Raw genomic sequence first — 15,657 nt, forward strand, 5'->3', positions numbered from 1 at the left:
TCTTTGTATATCTGGCTAGGTTTAGCTAGCTACCCACCAAGTTAGCTACAGTAACAGTCTGAGACCAACAGAAACAGAATTTCATAAATGTTCATCAAATTAGGTATGTAAAGTGTAAACTTTTATAAATTATATGTAATTTCTAAATATATAGTCACTGCATTCAACGACTTGTGGTCAAGTTGTAATTTGCATCCATTTACAACAACAGCAACCAACTTTTAGGTGGCGCAAAAGGTCCTGTTTGGTTTGTCTGTTCTGGGCTTCTGTAGATACATGGTGGACCAACATGGTGGACTCCATGGAAGAGGGTCGCTCTTGATGTAAATATAAGAGGCTCATTCTAAGTTAATGAATGAATGAAAACATAATTATGAACATAATATTAAACTGCTGCCAATAGACCCCCCTCTACACTGGACCTTTAACCTCATCATCATTTATAAATAAATATAAATTTGATGATATAGTTATTATGCTGACTCAAGCCAACATAAAGTTAAACTACATGATGTCCACCTCAGAAACCACAGGTGTTTATGTGCCTGGATGTGATACATGTGTTGAGTTGAGGTCTGATAAGCGAGGACTGCTTTTTATGGCACGTCTGAGGAATCCTTTAGCGTCAGAACTGAGTGCAGAGCGAGATCAGACTGAGCCCACTTTGCATGAGCATGTGAAAGTGAGGCAGAGAGAGAACGAGGGGGGGGAGAGAGAGAGACAGGCCTCACGGTGACTCAACATAACAGGGTCTGCTGAACCTGTATGACTTCAGGCTGACACCCAGCTCTGTTTCTGCTCCTCCATGGTGTGATTCACAAGGAGAAGATAGAGAGAAAAAACAAAGAGATGTTAGAAACAGGAAGGACGGAGAGAAGAAACAGGAGCACGGGCACTGAAGTGAGAAAGAGAGGGTTGGGGGGAGAAAACCAAGTGACAAACAGAAAAGTTGAGTCAATAAATGTGTGTGTGTGTGAGTGAGATGAGAAAAACACAAGAGGGAGATAGTGAAAGATAAACAGTGTCAACGAGAAGAGAGGGCGACCAGAGCTGCCTCACTAACAACCAGTAAACACAGCAACAGCACAAACATCAATTCTGTTCACAACTGCAGCGTGCCGTCTGTTTTGGCATCTTCTAGAGTCTGTCCTAACACTGCATGGCTTCTATCAAGCTGTTTTGGGGGTTTTACTTGCTGTAAATCCGTGTCACGTGCCAAAACACAGCTCTAAACAAAAAGCTTCATCAGAAGGCCGTTACTGAATCTGCAGCTAACAAATCAAAATAAAGCCAGTTTACTCATCGCACTCATAATATATCTTCTGTGTTTTTTGGGGGATCTCCTCAACGTCAGAAAAAAATATCCCAGAAGATGTCATAAAGGTTATTATATAGTTTCAGATTTGTGAATTCGAGTTTTTCAGTAAGTTGAGCGTGTTGGGAATGCTCACAGATAAAGAACATTGGAATCTTGAATGTCTCTCCCACATAATGTGAACGCGTCATAAATGTCAGGATATCTCTGACTGTGCTGTTTTGACTTTGATCTTTCTTTTAGCCAATGCTAATGGTGGTGTGGCTGTTTACGAGGTGGTGGACGTTGGTCGACTTTTGACTTTTTGGACATTGGCCCAGATTTGAATTATATTAACTGTTTAACGTGGAGCATTCATGTCCCTGTCAACTTTAGTAGTTATATTTTAGTATAAGTTTCACAAATAACATTAAAAAAAATATGTTGTCTTTTTGCACAAAAGCACCACACTATAAAACTTATTAGGACTTTGAAAAGAGTAACAAGTAACTGTTTATTCTGAAGAAAGAACAAATGGACACAGAGGAAATTGACTCTTTTGCGGAGGAGGAAATGTCTGGCAACAGTCGACTACAATGTTAGTTACAATGGTTTCATCTGTGTGACATTTAAAGGAGGTTTGTAGTTCCTCAATAAACAATAAGTTTGGTAATCAATACCAGTGTAACTGAGGTTCTTCTTTTTAGTGACTTCCCCCCAAAAATAGATTTTTCTTTCTTCTTGTAATATCATGAAGTTTTTCCTCAATAGATTACATTTCTTTCCTCATAATATTATGACTTAAATCTCTATAACAACTTCATTCTTCTAATATTACAAACATTATTCACAATGTTTTACTTTTCTTCAGTATGACCCTAACACTCTTGCATAGGTTTGAGACCAAATACCTGCAAAGCTGAAAGCTTTCCCCATTAGCCTCAATTGTGTTTATTGCTAATTATCGAATGCTTTGATGCTAACACACTAAACTACTATGGCGAAAAAGGGGAAAACAAATACCCCCTGCTAAACAGCACTATAGCAATGCCACTGTGAGCATGTTGTCATGTTAACGTTAGCTTTAGCAACTCAAAGCCCTGTCGTGGATTAGTCCAGCCTCACAGAGCTTCTAACATTAGGCTCAGTCTTCATTGACAAACATGGGACTGAGAAAAGCCAGCTGTGAGGGATCAGAATACAAAAATGACAGGTAACAGCACAGAGTGTCCATGTAATTAAGTGCAGAGTTTCATGAGTAAATAAGGTCTGAATAAAACTCAAACAAAACAAGGCCCCACAAAGCCGTCTAATGAACTCAAAGCCATGTTGTAAATCACGACCGTGTGGATCATTAACACCGTGTGTCGAGCTTAAGGATAATTAACGTGTTTTTCTCTCTTTCTACCTCGCCTGTGTTTTATTCTCTGGGGCCAAGTGGGGTTTAGCAGTGACACATCTTCCAAAGCTGATGTAAGCAGAACGCAGAGCCGCTGCTGGGAAACACAGCTCGCTGAGCTTGTTTGGAAAAGTGAAACGAAAAAGAAGTGACATGCAGCTCTGGTTAACGCAGCTTCAGACCTCTCAGAGAGCGTGTTGGCTGAGGGAACACCCAGCAGCCCTGGCAGGTGCTGGTGTTGTGGCTTGATAAGTCTGGGGCCCCCACAGTGCAGAGCACACACTGCCTTGATAACGAGTAAACACGCACAAGTGAACCATCTCTGGCTCAGTTTGGCAGTGAGTACGGTGACATTGCAATAACACAGAACTGTAAACGCAAATACTCACATGGCTACATTTGGACTGATTATTTGTTGTTTTTCACTTTGAGTCAAATTGTGTGTGCGTCATCTGTCCTGGAGACGCCCACTGTTGCAGGAACACACACGAGGTGACTGAGTGTGGGTTTCTGTCAGATGATTTTTCACCACAATAGTGTCTCAACAATGTTACACCATCCCGAAAACTTTACAGGTGATAAAAATTAAAGGCTGCATTCCTAGATGGGTGTGGTCCAACTGAGTCCTCACTAAAGTAATGACAGGAGAGTACTTATCAGTTGGACCTAATGTCCTTATATTGATTTGAGCCTTTATTTAAACTGTCAAATAAGAACTCAGGAAGCATGTTTAAGTACAAATTCTTTATTTATTTTTTTGGTATGGCTTCTTGGAAGGGACTGTAAAAGACATTTTTATTGAAAAAGTCTAGAGAATTTCTGATGCAACCAGTCGAGGATCTACAAACGAGCATCTACTGTAGTTCTGTGCACCCCAGCAAATCCACCAACATGGTGACAGGAGGGAACAAAATGAATACAACACCTGTGGATCTGCAGGTTAAATGACATCAGTGCCACAACTACAGTCATTGTAACAAAACAAAACAAAACAAAAAGCTATTTTAACTTAGTATCTCTTATAAATACCTACATATAAATATTGTAAATGTACTGGATGACTGAAAACATTTTAAAATGCTATACATGAATGTCCTTTTCAGAGCAACAGTTCAATCTCAGTGAGAAAAGAAAAAAGAAAAGAAAAATACACTGGTGTTTGAGCTCAGTGTCGGCTACCTTTCAACATCGATACACAGCGCTCCCACATACTGCATGTGATTATCTACATCCATCTGAAATGACCCAGACCCAAGTATTGGCAAGATTAATGTAACTGACTGCTGAGAACAGTTAGCAGTTACAAGGGGCTTTCCACACTTGGTTCTGTGATGGGGCTAGCGCTTGAGGAATCAAGAGATTCAAAAAGGTTCTCTTTTTATTAAGGCCTCTTTAATTTAAACGAATAATAAGAAAAAGGGAGTCCTGACATCAAACACTCAAAACAATGTTGCTTCGACAGTTTTATTCCAAACCTTGCAATTCATTCCTTGAAGTTAAATCTCTCGCTGTCCTCCTGAGTGCCGCTGAACGCTGGAGGTTTGTTCGTGGGGCAGTGCTCCACCTCACTGTGGATGTTGCACCAGAACAGGACGATTAAGAGATGCTTCTCAATCACCACCCTGCACCTCCATATCCACCCGAGATACTACGCAGCCGGGAGGAAAGCGGTACTTCCTTTACCAGACAGCTCGCCAATAATCAATATGTACCATGAATCTGACACAGAACTGATTGAGCCACAACCTGTGATAACATTTATAATAATCGCATAGACACAAAAAAATATGACAATGACAATAATACAATAATAAAGGACAATAAAAATAATAATAATTAAAAATGAAGTGTCAGCTTCTGGAAGCCCTTGGAAGCCACCATATACTTAATGCTGTTTAGCATCCCAACCTGAACCTCGACAGTCCTCAGATCCCCAGCCGCCCTCTTACCCTTTAAACCAATGAGCAAATGGCTCATCCTGATCGTATAGTGCAATAGTCCTACCCTTTTTCCTGAAAGCCCCTGCTGACAACAGCCAGGTCACCCTGTAGGGTGTTTCACTATTGTCCGTTTAAACGTCAGCGACCATAACTCCCTCTTCCTCCTCCTTCTCCTCTCCCTCCTCCTCCTCCGCCTGTACCACCCCTCCTCCTCCTCTCAGCTTCCTCTTCAGCTCACTGCATACGATCCGGCTGGATGTGGTGCTGCGGGGCGTAGTGCAGGAAGGCCGGGGCTGGGCCGGCAGCAGAGGGGAGGGTCGGGTGTACATTGGCTGGGGCCGTGGCAGCGGTGGCGGGGCCGGCGGAGGCCGTGGGGCTGGTGGTGTAGCTGTAGCCCATGAAGCCTGCTGGGGAGGCGGCGTACGGGTACTGCTGCTCAAAGGCGGCCTGGGCGTACTGGGCGTACGCCGAGCTGTAGTCCAGGTAGGGGCTGCTGCTGACGGAGCTGGAAACCTGAGTGGGCAGCACCAGGCTGGGCTGCATAAAGGCTTGTGGGTAGACATATTGCTGGGCCAACCTGCACATAGACACAAAGACCAAACAGGGGGGTGGGTTAGACAGCAGGACTGCAGCAGCAGAGCACAGAAATCCCAAGGCCTGGCTTCTATTGTTTACATTGCGCCCTGAGGGCAAGCGTGTTGGGAATATAAACTCTCTGTAGGTGTTCTGAACTTGGAGATCTCTCACACAGATCCACTGTTATTAAAGACTAAATAGACGAGAGGCAGGAGGAGGTCAGGAGGCGAAGGTGACTCAACTTCCAGTTTGTGTCGGTTAGTAAAACCTACAAAACCTGTTGGGTAGGGCCTCCCGAGGTAGACTGGTGGGGAGGAGTGGAGGGGGGTGGATGATAGTCAGCCGTTACTGGCAGGTATTCAAGCTCAGGCATCAGCAGAGTGTTTTAACAGCTGCTGCTCTTCACTCGTTGAATACACTCAACACACACACACACACACACACACTCAATAGACACACACACACACAGACAGAGGAAGTACATGAAGGTAGTGCAGAAGTTGCTCTCTCCTAGTTCTCGCTGGGTGTGTAAATCTTACAGACTGATAAATCTCACCTACAGGTGATGATGCTATAGCTGGGGGAGGTATAATGTCGGCGGGGGAGCTCATCGGGGCTGGGTGCCAGGCTCTGCTGCACCTCATGGGCCGGGCTCTCCGATGTAGCTGATTAAAGCTGTGGGGACTGGGGGATTGTACCGTGCTTTGCCACCCCATCCGTGGAGGAAAGCAGAGGGAAATTGACTTTCGATGAGCTTGTTTTTAACTCAGGACTTTGAGTATCTCTCTTGAGATAATGTCATGGGTGGGTGGGTGGGTGAGTAAGGGGGGCAGCAAGAAATAAAACTTCCACATAGGAGGGTGATCCAACTGTGACAGAGGTTTTACCCACGATACTACTCTTGTCAGAAACCCCCCACACACACACACACACCCTCACACCAAGACAAAGACACATGGACTCTTCAGCTGCCTCTCAGTGCTGATAAACATCTTTCATTGACTGCAGTTCAATTTATGTCTTAAGCTACATCCATAATACTATGTTTTCAACTCTGCTACAAATACACCTGGCGTACACATTACTCTGGAGCTTTAGAGCCACTGGTACTGCGTTTTAATCTGTACGGGCAGAAACAATGACGTTTGGAAACGATGATGTAGACACTAACAACCACTTGCTGAATGGGTCTTTTCAGTCATGATGTAGCCTTTGCTAATTCATCATGATACAACTGCTTACATGTGTAGGAGACGAGCTATTCCCAGTGTACACAAGTGGTCACATGATATGCGTTTTCAGGTCCGTTATTATAGAAGGGGATAAAAACCGATAGGGAGTCTAAACGCTCCTGTGGATAGAGATTGTTTTAGTTTAAAAATGCCATTTTGAAACAAGAACCTAGTAGTATGGATTTGTTTTGTCTTCCCCTGATAGATTGGGTCCATTAGAAGATCAGTTATAAGAGGCAGCCATGAAGGCAACACAGCAAAAGATGGAAGCATGCATGGATAGGGATGTCATCATAAGACACACACACACACACACACACGTCCCTGGCCCCCTCTCTCTCTCTCTCTCTCCTCCCCAACCACCCACCCACACACCAGTTACCACTGCAAACCCCAAACCATGCCATAATAGGGAAAGAGTCACACCACAATCAACAAAACCTCTTCAGTTCATATCACACAAGAGGGAAAAGATAAAAATGCACTTCAATCCATCACAGCACACGGCACTGCACTCTCAAGCCATCACTGGCACCTTGAAGAGAGGCTGGCTGCGGGAGGGAGAAGGGCATGGGACAGACAGACATTTTCTGTCAAACCGCCTCCTGCACTGTGGGCATCTTCTGATCCTCTGCTGGGTCACTGGTCAGCTGGCGGCACAGAGCAACCGTGGCATGAGGATAGCAGTGATTATTGTCAGCAAAAACATGAAGTCCTATTGTGTCATCAAGTCAGTACAGGAATGCGTATCAAGAAGAAATGGGGAGGATAGAAAAGTGTAATCGCCAGGTTAGATTTACAGAAAGTTAAAGAAACAGTCGCCCCCTTTGATACCCTGCATTACATAAACAACTGCGTTTACACAGACATCTGGCGAGTGAAGGGTGGGGGGGGTGGGGGGTCTAAAGCCATTTTCAGACATGAACTCCAGAGTATGACCACATAATGGGGTCCGAACGTCTGGATGTTTCACCATATGTTGCCAGAGATTCTCCGCTCAGATGCGGTCACAACATCACAGAAATCTCCAGAGCGTTCAGGTGAGGGGTGGCACAGTAGGCAGAGGCAGGAAGCAATGTATAAATTCCGCTGTGCATATCACATTTTCTATTAACAGCACATCGACACCGGCGTATGGCCTCAAGCTCTCGAATGCCGTTATCTATCAAAGTTGCCATCTTTATTGATGTCTTCTATGTGTATGGCACCACTTTTTCATTTTCCGTATGTCGCACGCATTATCTGCTGAATTCTCACATGAGCTGATTCGGACATTATCCAGTTTTTGGGGAACTGACAGGAAAAACTCTGAGTCTGACATTTGCATTCTCACATACAGCACCTCTGGATACGTCCAGGAGATTAACTGCAGTTCAGGTTATGTCTGAAAGCATCTTCAGCCTGAACAGTGGTATGCAACAGGGAAGCATAAGCAAATGAAGGCAACCCCCCACCCATGAGCTCAATCTACAATTTGCCCTCGCAGTGCTATTGAGCTACTTACAAAGAGTCATTCACTCTCGCACACACAGCTTTCAAAGATAACCATACATTAATGCTGCGGGGCATATGTGCTTTCACCCCCATCATGTATAATGAGCCGGCCTTCTTCATGGCCTTGGCAGTGTGTCGCCAACGGCATGTTGCCCTAATCTGGGCTCAAAATCAAGTGACCTTGTGGAGGTAAAGTGGAATCAAAAATAATGTAAATACCGTGAGCCTAAAGGGAGTTAAAGGAGAGACAAAGCATTCCTGTATCCTGGCTTGTGTGTGGGCAGCAAGAGATGGAGATGTTAGCTGTACATTTAGCTTTTATCTAACAAGAAAAAAAGGATAGGGAATAAGGCAAGTTGGGGACAGTGGCATGCTCCCGGGGCCACAGAGATGCCAGATGACAAGTGGATTGTGGGACTGTGACGGGGGGTGGAAATGTGGATGACAGCCAGTAGATCATAGGTCAGCTGGATTTGTGCTGACGGCCAGTCTGTGTGTGTTTGACATGGTGCCACTCTAAGGATGGCGGGCCCAGACACCGGAGAGACGCATTCACCAGAAGACAAAATCCACAGACAGACAGAAACCGGTTAACCTTTACAGAATCCAGACCAGAGTATTCAACATTAAAGAAGGCCACATAATGAGCAGATGTGAAAAGCCTGGGCGATACCACACCAAGCAGCGAAATATTTCTACACAATAACACAATTGACCTTCAGCGCGTGACTCCCTGCAACACAAAGTGTGAAAAGAGACGCGGCCGGCCTGGGTTGGGGGAATTAAAAAACGGCTTACAAACACTTACATGAGGACTTGATATCCCTCCCTGCTCTCTTTGTTCTAGAGGATTGAGAATATTCTTTATGAGCGGGAGGAGAAAAAAAATGTGTTTTGTTTGACACCTGTAGGTGTGTTTCCAAGGGAGCACACAGCCTCATTAAGCATTAGTCCCAGAACACACCCCTAGATACCCTCCCCCCCTCAATCTTCTCTTTAAACCCCCACCTCCCTCTCTCTCTCCCTTTCTCTCTCCCACAGAGGTGTCAGCTTCCTGTGATTCTCTGATTTCAGTTAGAAACACTGTATGGGGGATAAAAAAAGGACGACTTGACGTGGGAAAGCGGCTCGACTGTGTGTGGAGTGGAGGAGGTGATGCATGAAGGGAGATGAATCTGCGAGTGCACTGACAATTCCTCCCCTCCCCACCAAAAACAATGTTCCTGGCCTCTGTGACCCCCTCTGGCCCTCAAAGTATACAGCATCTGCTGACCACAGCTACACACAAACACACACACACACACACACACACACACACACACACACACACACACACACACACACACACACACACACACACACACCACACGAGTCTGAACCAGCACACCACCACTACACGCAATGCATTGTCCAAAATCCTACTTCAGAGCATGTCCTCACACCATATGTTGTCAAGGGGTCTGGGGGGAGAAGCGGGGCTGAAAGAAAAGCCACTTGTACACTTGGCATGTTAGGGAGGCCTGCGTCTGTCACCCACCATACAGAGGGGAACTCAGAGAAAGGCAGACAGGTGCTCTGTGTGCCTCTTATAAGTCTCTGGGGTGGTGGTCATGGAAGATTAAGGGGGTGTAATACGAGCCAGCACCTGTCAGACACATGCAGCCTCAAAGCAGCACTGTGCTCCACATTTCAAACTCTAGGGTTTTCTGTACCATCCACACTCACTGTGGGAGCAGGGGCATGGACGACATCAGTGTCCTCAGTGGAGTATGATGGGACATGTCCCTGGTGGACCCCTGGATTTCTCATTCAGATGCAGCACGACCTTACAGAGGGGGTATGGCTGGTTTGAGAGTCTTATTTTTGGGTTCACTAAAGCACCAAATGTCTCTTATTTAGTCCATGTCCCTGTGGACCGTCTCTGGGATTTCCCTGAAACTCACAGGCTCAGAAATCACACACACTTTATAAGGCTGCATCTACTGATTACTTATATTAATATGCAAGTTGTGCCTTTAATAACTGGAGGGTTTCCTCCATGTCATAAACACCATCTCAACTTAAAATAAAATATATTCTATTTGAAATTGTTGTTGTTTAACCATATATGTGAACAAAACTGATCGTAAGATAAGGGGAGTAAGTTTCTCGAAGACTTAGCCCCTGCCGAATAATGTCAATATATTTCTTTAGTAAACACAATATCACAGGTATCCCAATTAATTCCCCTTTCCACTGGTAAAAAATACACCAACACCGACTAACATCTGGTGTTTGTTTGCAATGGGAATGGCTAAAATCTACATTAAATCCCAGTTAAATTACTCTGCAGTAGACACAGGTTTAAATTGGCTTGGCAGCGATGGAACCTTGACACCTGGTTGAACACGCCAATTTGGCAAGATGGCAAGGTGAGAGGGCGCCTCCCTTGACGATGAGTCATGTCATGGACCCACCGAGGTGGAAACAACAGAAGCGACTTCCTGAACTGGCAATGGGGAATAAGTCACATATTAGCAGGTTTACACGCAGTGCGTATACCCACTTAATTGTGGTGAAAAGAAGTATTCGCTATAAAAAGCAGTAAGTAGCAAAGTAAGAATGGCCATCAAAAGTTTCCAATGTCTCAAGGGGGAATTACTGGTTTGGCCTGAATGAATTAATCCCCAAAACAACTACTCCTAAAATAAAAGCTGGGGGAAAAAAACGAATCTGTACAGTTAAGAGGCCAAGTCTGGCAGATGTTTGGCACATTTGGTAAAAAATTACTTGCATAATCAACTGTTCAAGTTTGTTATTTAGATTTTCTGTGTACCAGCTAAGCGATCAGTCACAAACTTATCTTAATGTAGACATGTAGCTTTTAAGTAGAACTGTGAGCCAAAACCTTAACTACTTCATAATGTTGACTTGACGTCTCCTGGTGTTTCAGTCCTTCCACAGATCAGAGTTTAAGCATGTCAAAAATGAATGGTGGTGAGCTGCAGCTGGAGGGCTGATATCTGAGAGCTGCAGGGGATGAGGAGTCATTACTGCAGTGAAATGCTCATTAGCTGCTCGGCAGACCGTGGCTGCTCGACTCTATCCAGGCTGTTTCTACAACACAAGCCACTTCTGGAAAGCCTCCTCTGTGACGGAGCCCACTCAGGCAGGTACGCGAGTCAAATGGCCCCTGACAGAAGTCTAACGCGGGTGTCACACATTCACCTCAGGAATGCTCTTCTATTATCACAGATATGCGAACCATCGAAACTCAAATATTCTAATGAACTACTTGTGGAGTTGCATGCGGTCACAGAAACTGACATGTACTTTCCAGAGGCCCTGTTTGTCAAATAAATAGCCGGCTAGTGGTGTCCCACAGAGCGTAACACAAGAGAACACAACAAGCGCCCACTCCCGCTCACTTACCCATACTGCCTCTGGATGAGTGCTGGGTGAATGGGCTGCACTCCGATGGATATGCCTGGAAGATAGGAGGCCGGCTGTCAGACACACATTTGCATTTACAGAGGAGGACCAGAGAACAATACACAGAGGGCAGAGAGACGCAGACAGAGTCGGTTTCAAATCCACACATAATGGAACAACGGTTTCAAATGTGCAATAAACAACAATAAAGGCATGTGTGTAGTGTTACTTAGTATGTTAATATAAAATTTGCAGTATATGGGCAGAATGGATTGTGAGCCAACACTGTCACACACACACTAAATGGTAGTAAACATCGTCTTGGGGGATGAGACAAAACCAGTAGAACTTTAAGTAAGGCTTCAGGAGGTGATTTATTACCTGGCGCAGGCTGAGACATCAGTTATGTGACATTGATTAAGATGGAAGCAGCATGATTTTACTGACTTTGTTGATGACTCGACTGAATCTTGAAGCATATATCTCACCCGTCTGTATGCTGCGAGGCTTGGCGCCCAGGTACGCCAGGTTGACGTTGGCCTTCCTGCCATCGATGATGGGGTTGGGATCCTTACAGGCTCTATCGGCCGCTCCTCTGTCCGTCATCGTCACCTGGCAACAGAGTCAGACTTTTCAACACGGTCTCAGAAGAAAAGGAAATAAAACAAATCATCGTCTCAGGTTACCAAACGACGAGGAGAAGCGTGGCGTTGCCGGCTGATGCCATGTCACATATTTAACAAAACAAGAACACCACACATAAAAACCAGACAGTTGGTCTTATAAAATCCCCCCCCCCCAGGCTTCCCACTGTTATGATTCGGTTTCTGTGGTGAAGAGGGTAAACAACAAACAAAGCACAATGATCAGCTTTGCAAAATGTCCGCAGCAGCAGTAGCCGGCCACTTGACTGCCACTCAGCCACGGGCAGAGCTGCTGAAATATGGATCTGGGGAGAGCAACAAGGAGCTTATCCAATTAGGGACAAAATATTAAGGAGATTGGCATTAGTCTACCCCTCCTCTCTCCCTCCTGGCATTAGACGAGCCCTTCTGCTTTGAGTGCCACGTTCTGCCAACTCAGAGGGTTCAATAACCTCCGAGTGTGGCCCGAGCGACGAATGTAGGCCACAGCTTGCATTGTTTAAGAGGACGGTTTTTCGTTTTATTTAAAACCAGTACGCTTCTTCATAGTGGAAGTATCCAGAACAAAGCCCACTCCATGGTCTGTGTTGTGAACACAGGAAGGAGCGAGGCGGTGTTTACACTGCGAAGAGCCGATGCTGTGGGGGGGGGGGTTCTACTAATCCAACTCTGAAGTGTGTTTAGAAAAAAGGTGTGCTCAGCTTTGGGATGCACCCCCTCCCTCCAGCTACCCATCCAACTGGAACACTCAGAAACAGAATTAGCAGGTCGAGAGAAAAAGGGGAGAAAAAAAACAAAAAACTGTGCTGAACACACAAAGTGCTGATCGTTTCACTACTACAGGTTTGTGTTTTCTCCTCAGCAGCACCCACATCGCACAGAGCCTGTCTAACCTGAATCACCAGCTTCAATACGCAGCCGTTTGATAGCAACTGCACTCCCAGGACAGCTTTTCCTCTGGATTAGAGAGCTGGTGTGTAAACACCGAGAGCAATTGTCTTACAATTCTGCCACTAGAAGTAAACATGCACACATTTTAACTTTTCCATTCCTTCTTTGGCCTGATAGCACATTAGTGCAGATGTGTCTGGTAAATATTTGCATTTCTTGCGCCGCTTCTGTTCTTTGTGTCAAAGAGAGAATGGTGGTCTTTATCTGCCGGGAACGAGATAAGTCACTTATTAGTACAGATTTAAATTATACACTGGAAGGGGTCCTTGGATGTTGGACAGCAGCAGTGGCCAAAGATCAAGTTGTGAGTAATGTACCATTAAACTTATTCCCCACTCTTCACTAAGAGCTGAAATCAGATGGCTGACCGCAGAGCATAAACAACCTGGTGTATTTTTTTTAAGTTTACGACACTGTGATGGCTTGGCCTGTCCGCAGCCTCAAACAGAAAAGATCAGAGAGAAGTTTAACATCAATTTGTAAAAACAGGAGAGAGCCCATGTGAACATCTTGGACATTCTCTCTCAGCAGTGAAGACTTGATCTAAATCCTGTTTCAATGGAGGGCAGGGTGTTCATGGTCAACTTCCCCACTGACACACACACACACACGCACGCACAGCTTCGGTTCACCTGTCAACAGGGCACCACAAGTGGAAATGTGGTGCACAGCCTCTTCTCATTGTTTGAAATTAATCCATTCATGCTTTCCATTTCTAAATTACCAAAGAACTTTGTTCTCCATTATAGAGCCTGGCCACTGTCGATTTTTGGAGACTGATGGTAAAACCCATATTAGGGACGGGTTAGATAGCGGTATGATGGCCTTCATATATAAGGATATTTTACAGTTTAACCATAAGCTTTATCATTAATAACTATAATTTACAAGAAAACTCAAATATATAGATCTTTAAAGTAAGGAACATGCACTTTTATATAAAATGATAACAAATATTTTCAGCATTGTTTATTCTGTAAAATAAGAATTTTCATGTCGGATAACATATTCCGATACCAGTATGTCCATGAAAGGCAAATATTGGCCGATAGTATCAGCTATGTGGGCTCTAGTGCATTGAATACTAAAACAAGTAATATCACTGCCTATTGGACCACATACAGATATTATATGATTGGGCTCTACTACATCACTTATAACACAAGCTCACACATACTTCCAGAGGCCTACACTGGGTTACTCAGGGGTGACTGGGTTAAGGGGGTTCATCGGGAGGTTTAGGGGGGTGAGGACATCAGACATATGTTGAAATATAATCTTCTTAGTTACCCATCAACTTGTGTGATCCCTCATCCTCATTAGGCTGAAATAACAGGCAACCAGGCGAAACAACCTGAGGTGCTGTGCAACTGTGCATATAAGCCTCAATGTGTGTGTGTGTGTGGGGGTCTATTACCTCTGACATACAACATGCATGTCGATGATTATATGAAGAACATATAATGACGTCAGGTGCATACAGTTGTCATGGAGAGATAATCGTTGTAGGGTGATTCAACGGAGGAACTTGGCTTTATGGTGAGAATAAAGCTAACAACTAGCTGGTTTAGAAGTTGTCCGTGTGTGCGTGTGTGTCTGTGCGTGTGTGTGTGTCTGTGCGCGCACTTACAAAGCCGTATCCTCTGGATTTACCGGTCTGTCTGTCCGTTATCACCACCGCCTCGTCGATGTCCCCGAAGGTCTCGAAGTATTTCCTGAGGGAGGAATCGTTGGTGTGGTACGGCAGCCCGCCGACGAAGATCTTGGTGAAGGTGGTGTCTTTCTGCAGCGCGGTGGGATGCATGACTTCCAGGGCTCCGTTCATCAACTGGTGCAGAAGCATTGGGTCGAGCCGGAGAGAGACGGACCGGGAGGCTCACTCACTCACTCACTCACACACTCACACACACACACACACACACTGAGCGACCGTCACAGGTTTAATTAACAGCAGCGTCCCGGCATCAGTGCGAACACACACACACACATACACATACACAGACACACACGCGCACTGTTCCTCTGTGACCTTCGCAGGAAGTTAGAAACAACCTGATGACATATAGAGCGATCACTCCGCCGGGGCGCGCACTGACGAGCAGCTCCTCTGACAAAGTCAGGGAAATGTGCGGCGACACTTTTATATGGCCAGCACAAGACCACGCCCGTGCCTAACTATTGACTAATCACCGCCCTCGCTGAGTGCCAACTTGGGCAGCGGCTCCTCTCATTGGCCCGCCTCCCCCCCGGCGCTGTGGCTGCACCTGCTTTTGTCCTTTTAGAACACAAAGAGAATGTGGGACCCGGCCACATGGTGCGGTGTCTGCCCGATGGAGGAGTCCTGTCGCTGCCTCTCATTCACCTTTACGCGATCTGATCAACGGCACTTTGTTTCGTTTCCTCTCATTTCACTGCGTCACCGTGACACAGCACATGAGCAGCATGTGCAGAGAGGAGTTCAGTTTTAGCATTCCCCTACAGTGCGAGTGAAACTGTACAAACTGTCGACTAAATACACAACACACTCCTCTTAGGTTTGCTGTACTCTATCGTCTACATTCTTCCTAATATGACCTCATGATTTATCCCATTATACATATAGATAGTTGTGCTACTGTACAATACACCACAGTAGATTAGTGTAAAACTTCTATGACTGATATGTTGTTTTTAAACTTCATTTTTCAATGATTTTGGCTACATACTAAGTTGTGTA

The 15,657-nt window shown here is 45.1% G+C and overlaps 1 protein-coding gene across 1 annotated transcript; it reads right to left on the reverse strand.

The window, feature by feature from the left end:
- Positions 1-3,422: 3,422 nt before the first annotated feature.
- On the reverse strand, positions 3,423-15,072 carry LOC118104487 (RNA-binding protein 38). Its single transcript, XM_035151393.1, has 4 exons — positions 14,572-15,072; positions 11,835-11,958; positions 11,347-11,401; positions 3,423-5,210 (listed from the first exon to the last, which is right to left on the reverse strand). Exons 1-4 carry the CDS (start codon positions 14,782-14,784, stop codon positions 4,868-4,870), a joined length of 735 nt encoding a protein of 244 aa, XP_035007284.1. The 5' UTR covers positions 14,785-15,072; the 3' UTR covers positions 3,423-4,867.
- Between the last annotated feature and the right edge of the window lie 585 nt (positions 15,073-15,657).

The sequence above is a fragment of the Hippoglossus stenolepis genome, chromosome 3 (genome assembly GCF_022539355.2).
Source record: "Hippoglossus stenolepis isolate QCI-W04-F060 chromosome 3, HSTE1.2, whole genome shotgun sequence".
Classification (NCBI taxonomy): Eukaryota; Metazoa; Chordata; class Actinopteri; order Pleuronectiformes; family Pleuronectidae; genus Hippoglossus; species Hippoglossus stenolepis.

Coding starts and splice junctions, on each gene's coding strand:
- LOC118104487 (XM_035151393.1), bottom strand. CDS start 14,784: ATGCTTCTGCACCAGTTGATGAACGGAGCCCTGGAAGTCATGCATCCC. Junction 11,959..14,571: donor AATCCAGAGGATACGGCTTT/GTAAGTGCGCGC, acceptor CTCTGTTGCCAG/GTGACGATGACGGACAGAGG. Junction 5,211..11,346: donor CTCATCCAGAGGCAGTATGG/GTAAGTGAGCGG, acceptor GTCTATGTGCAG/GTTGGCCCAGCAATATGTCT.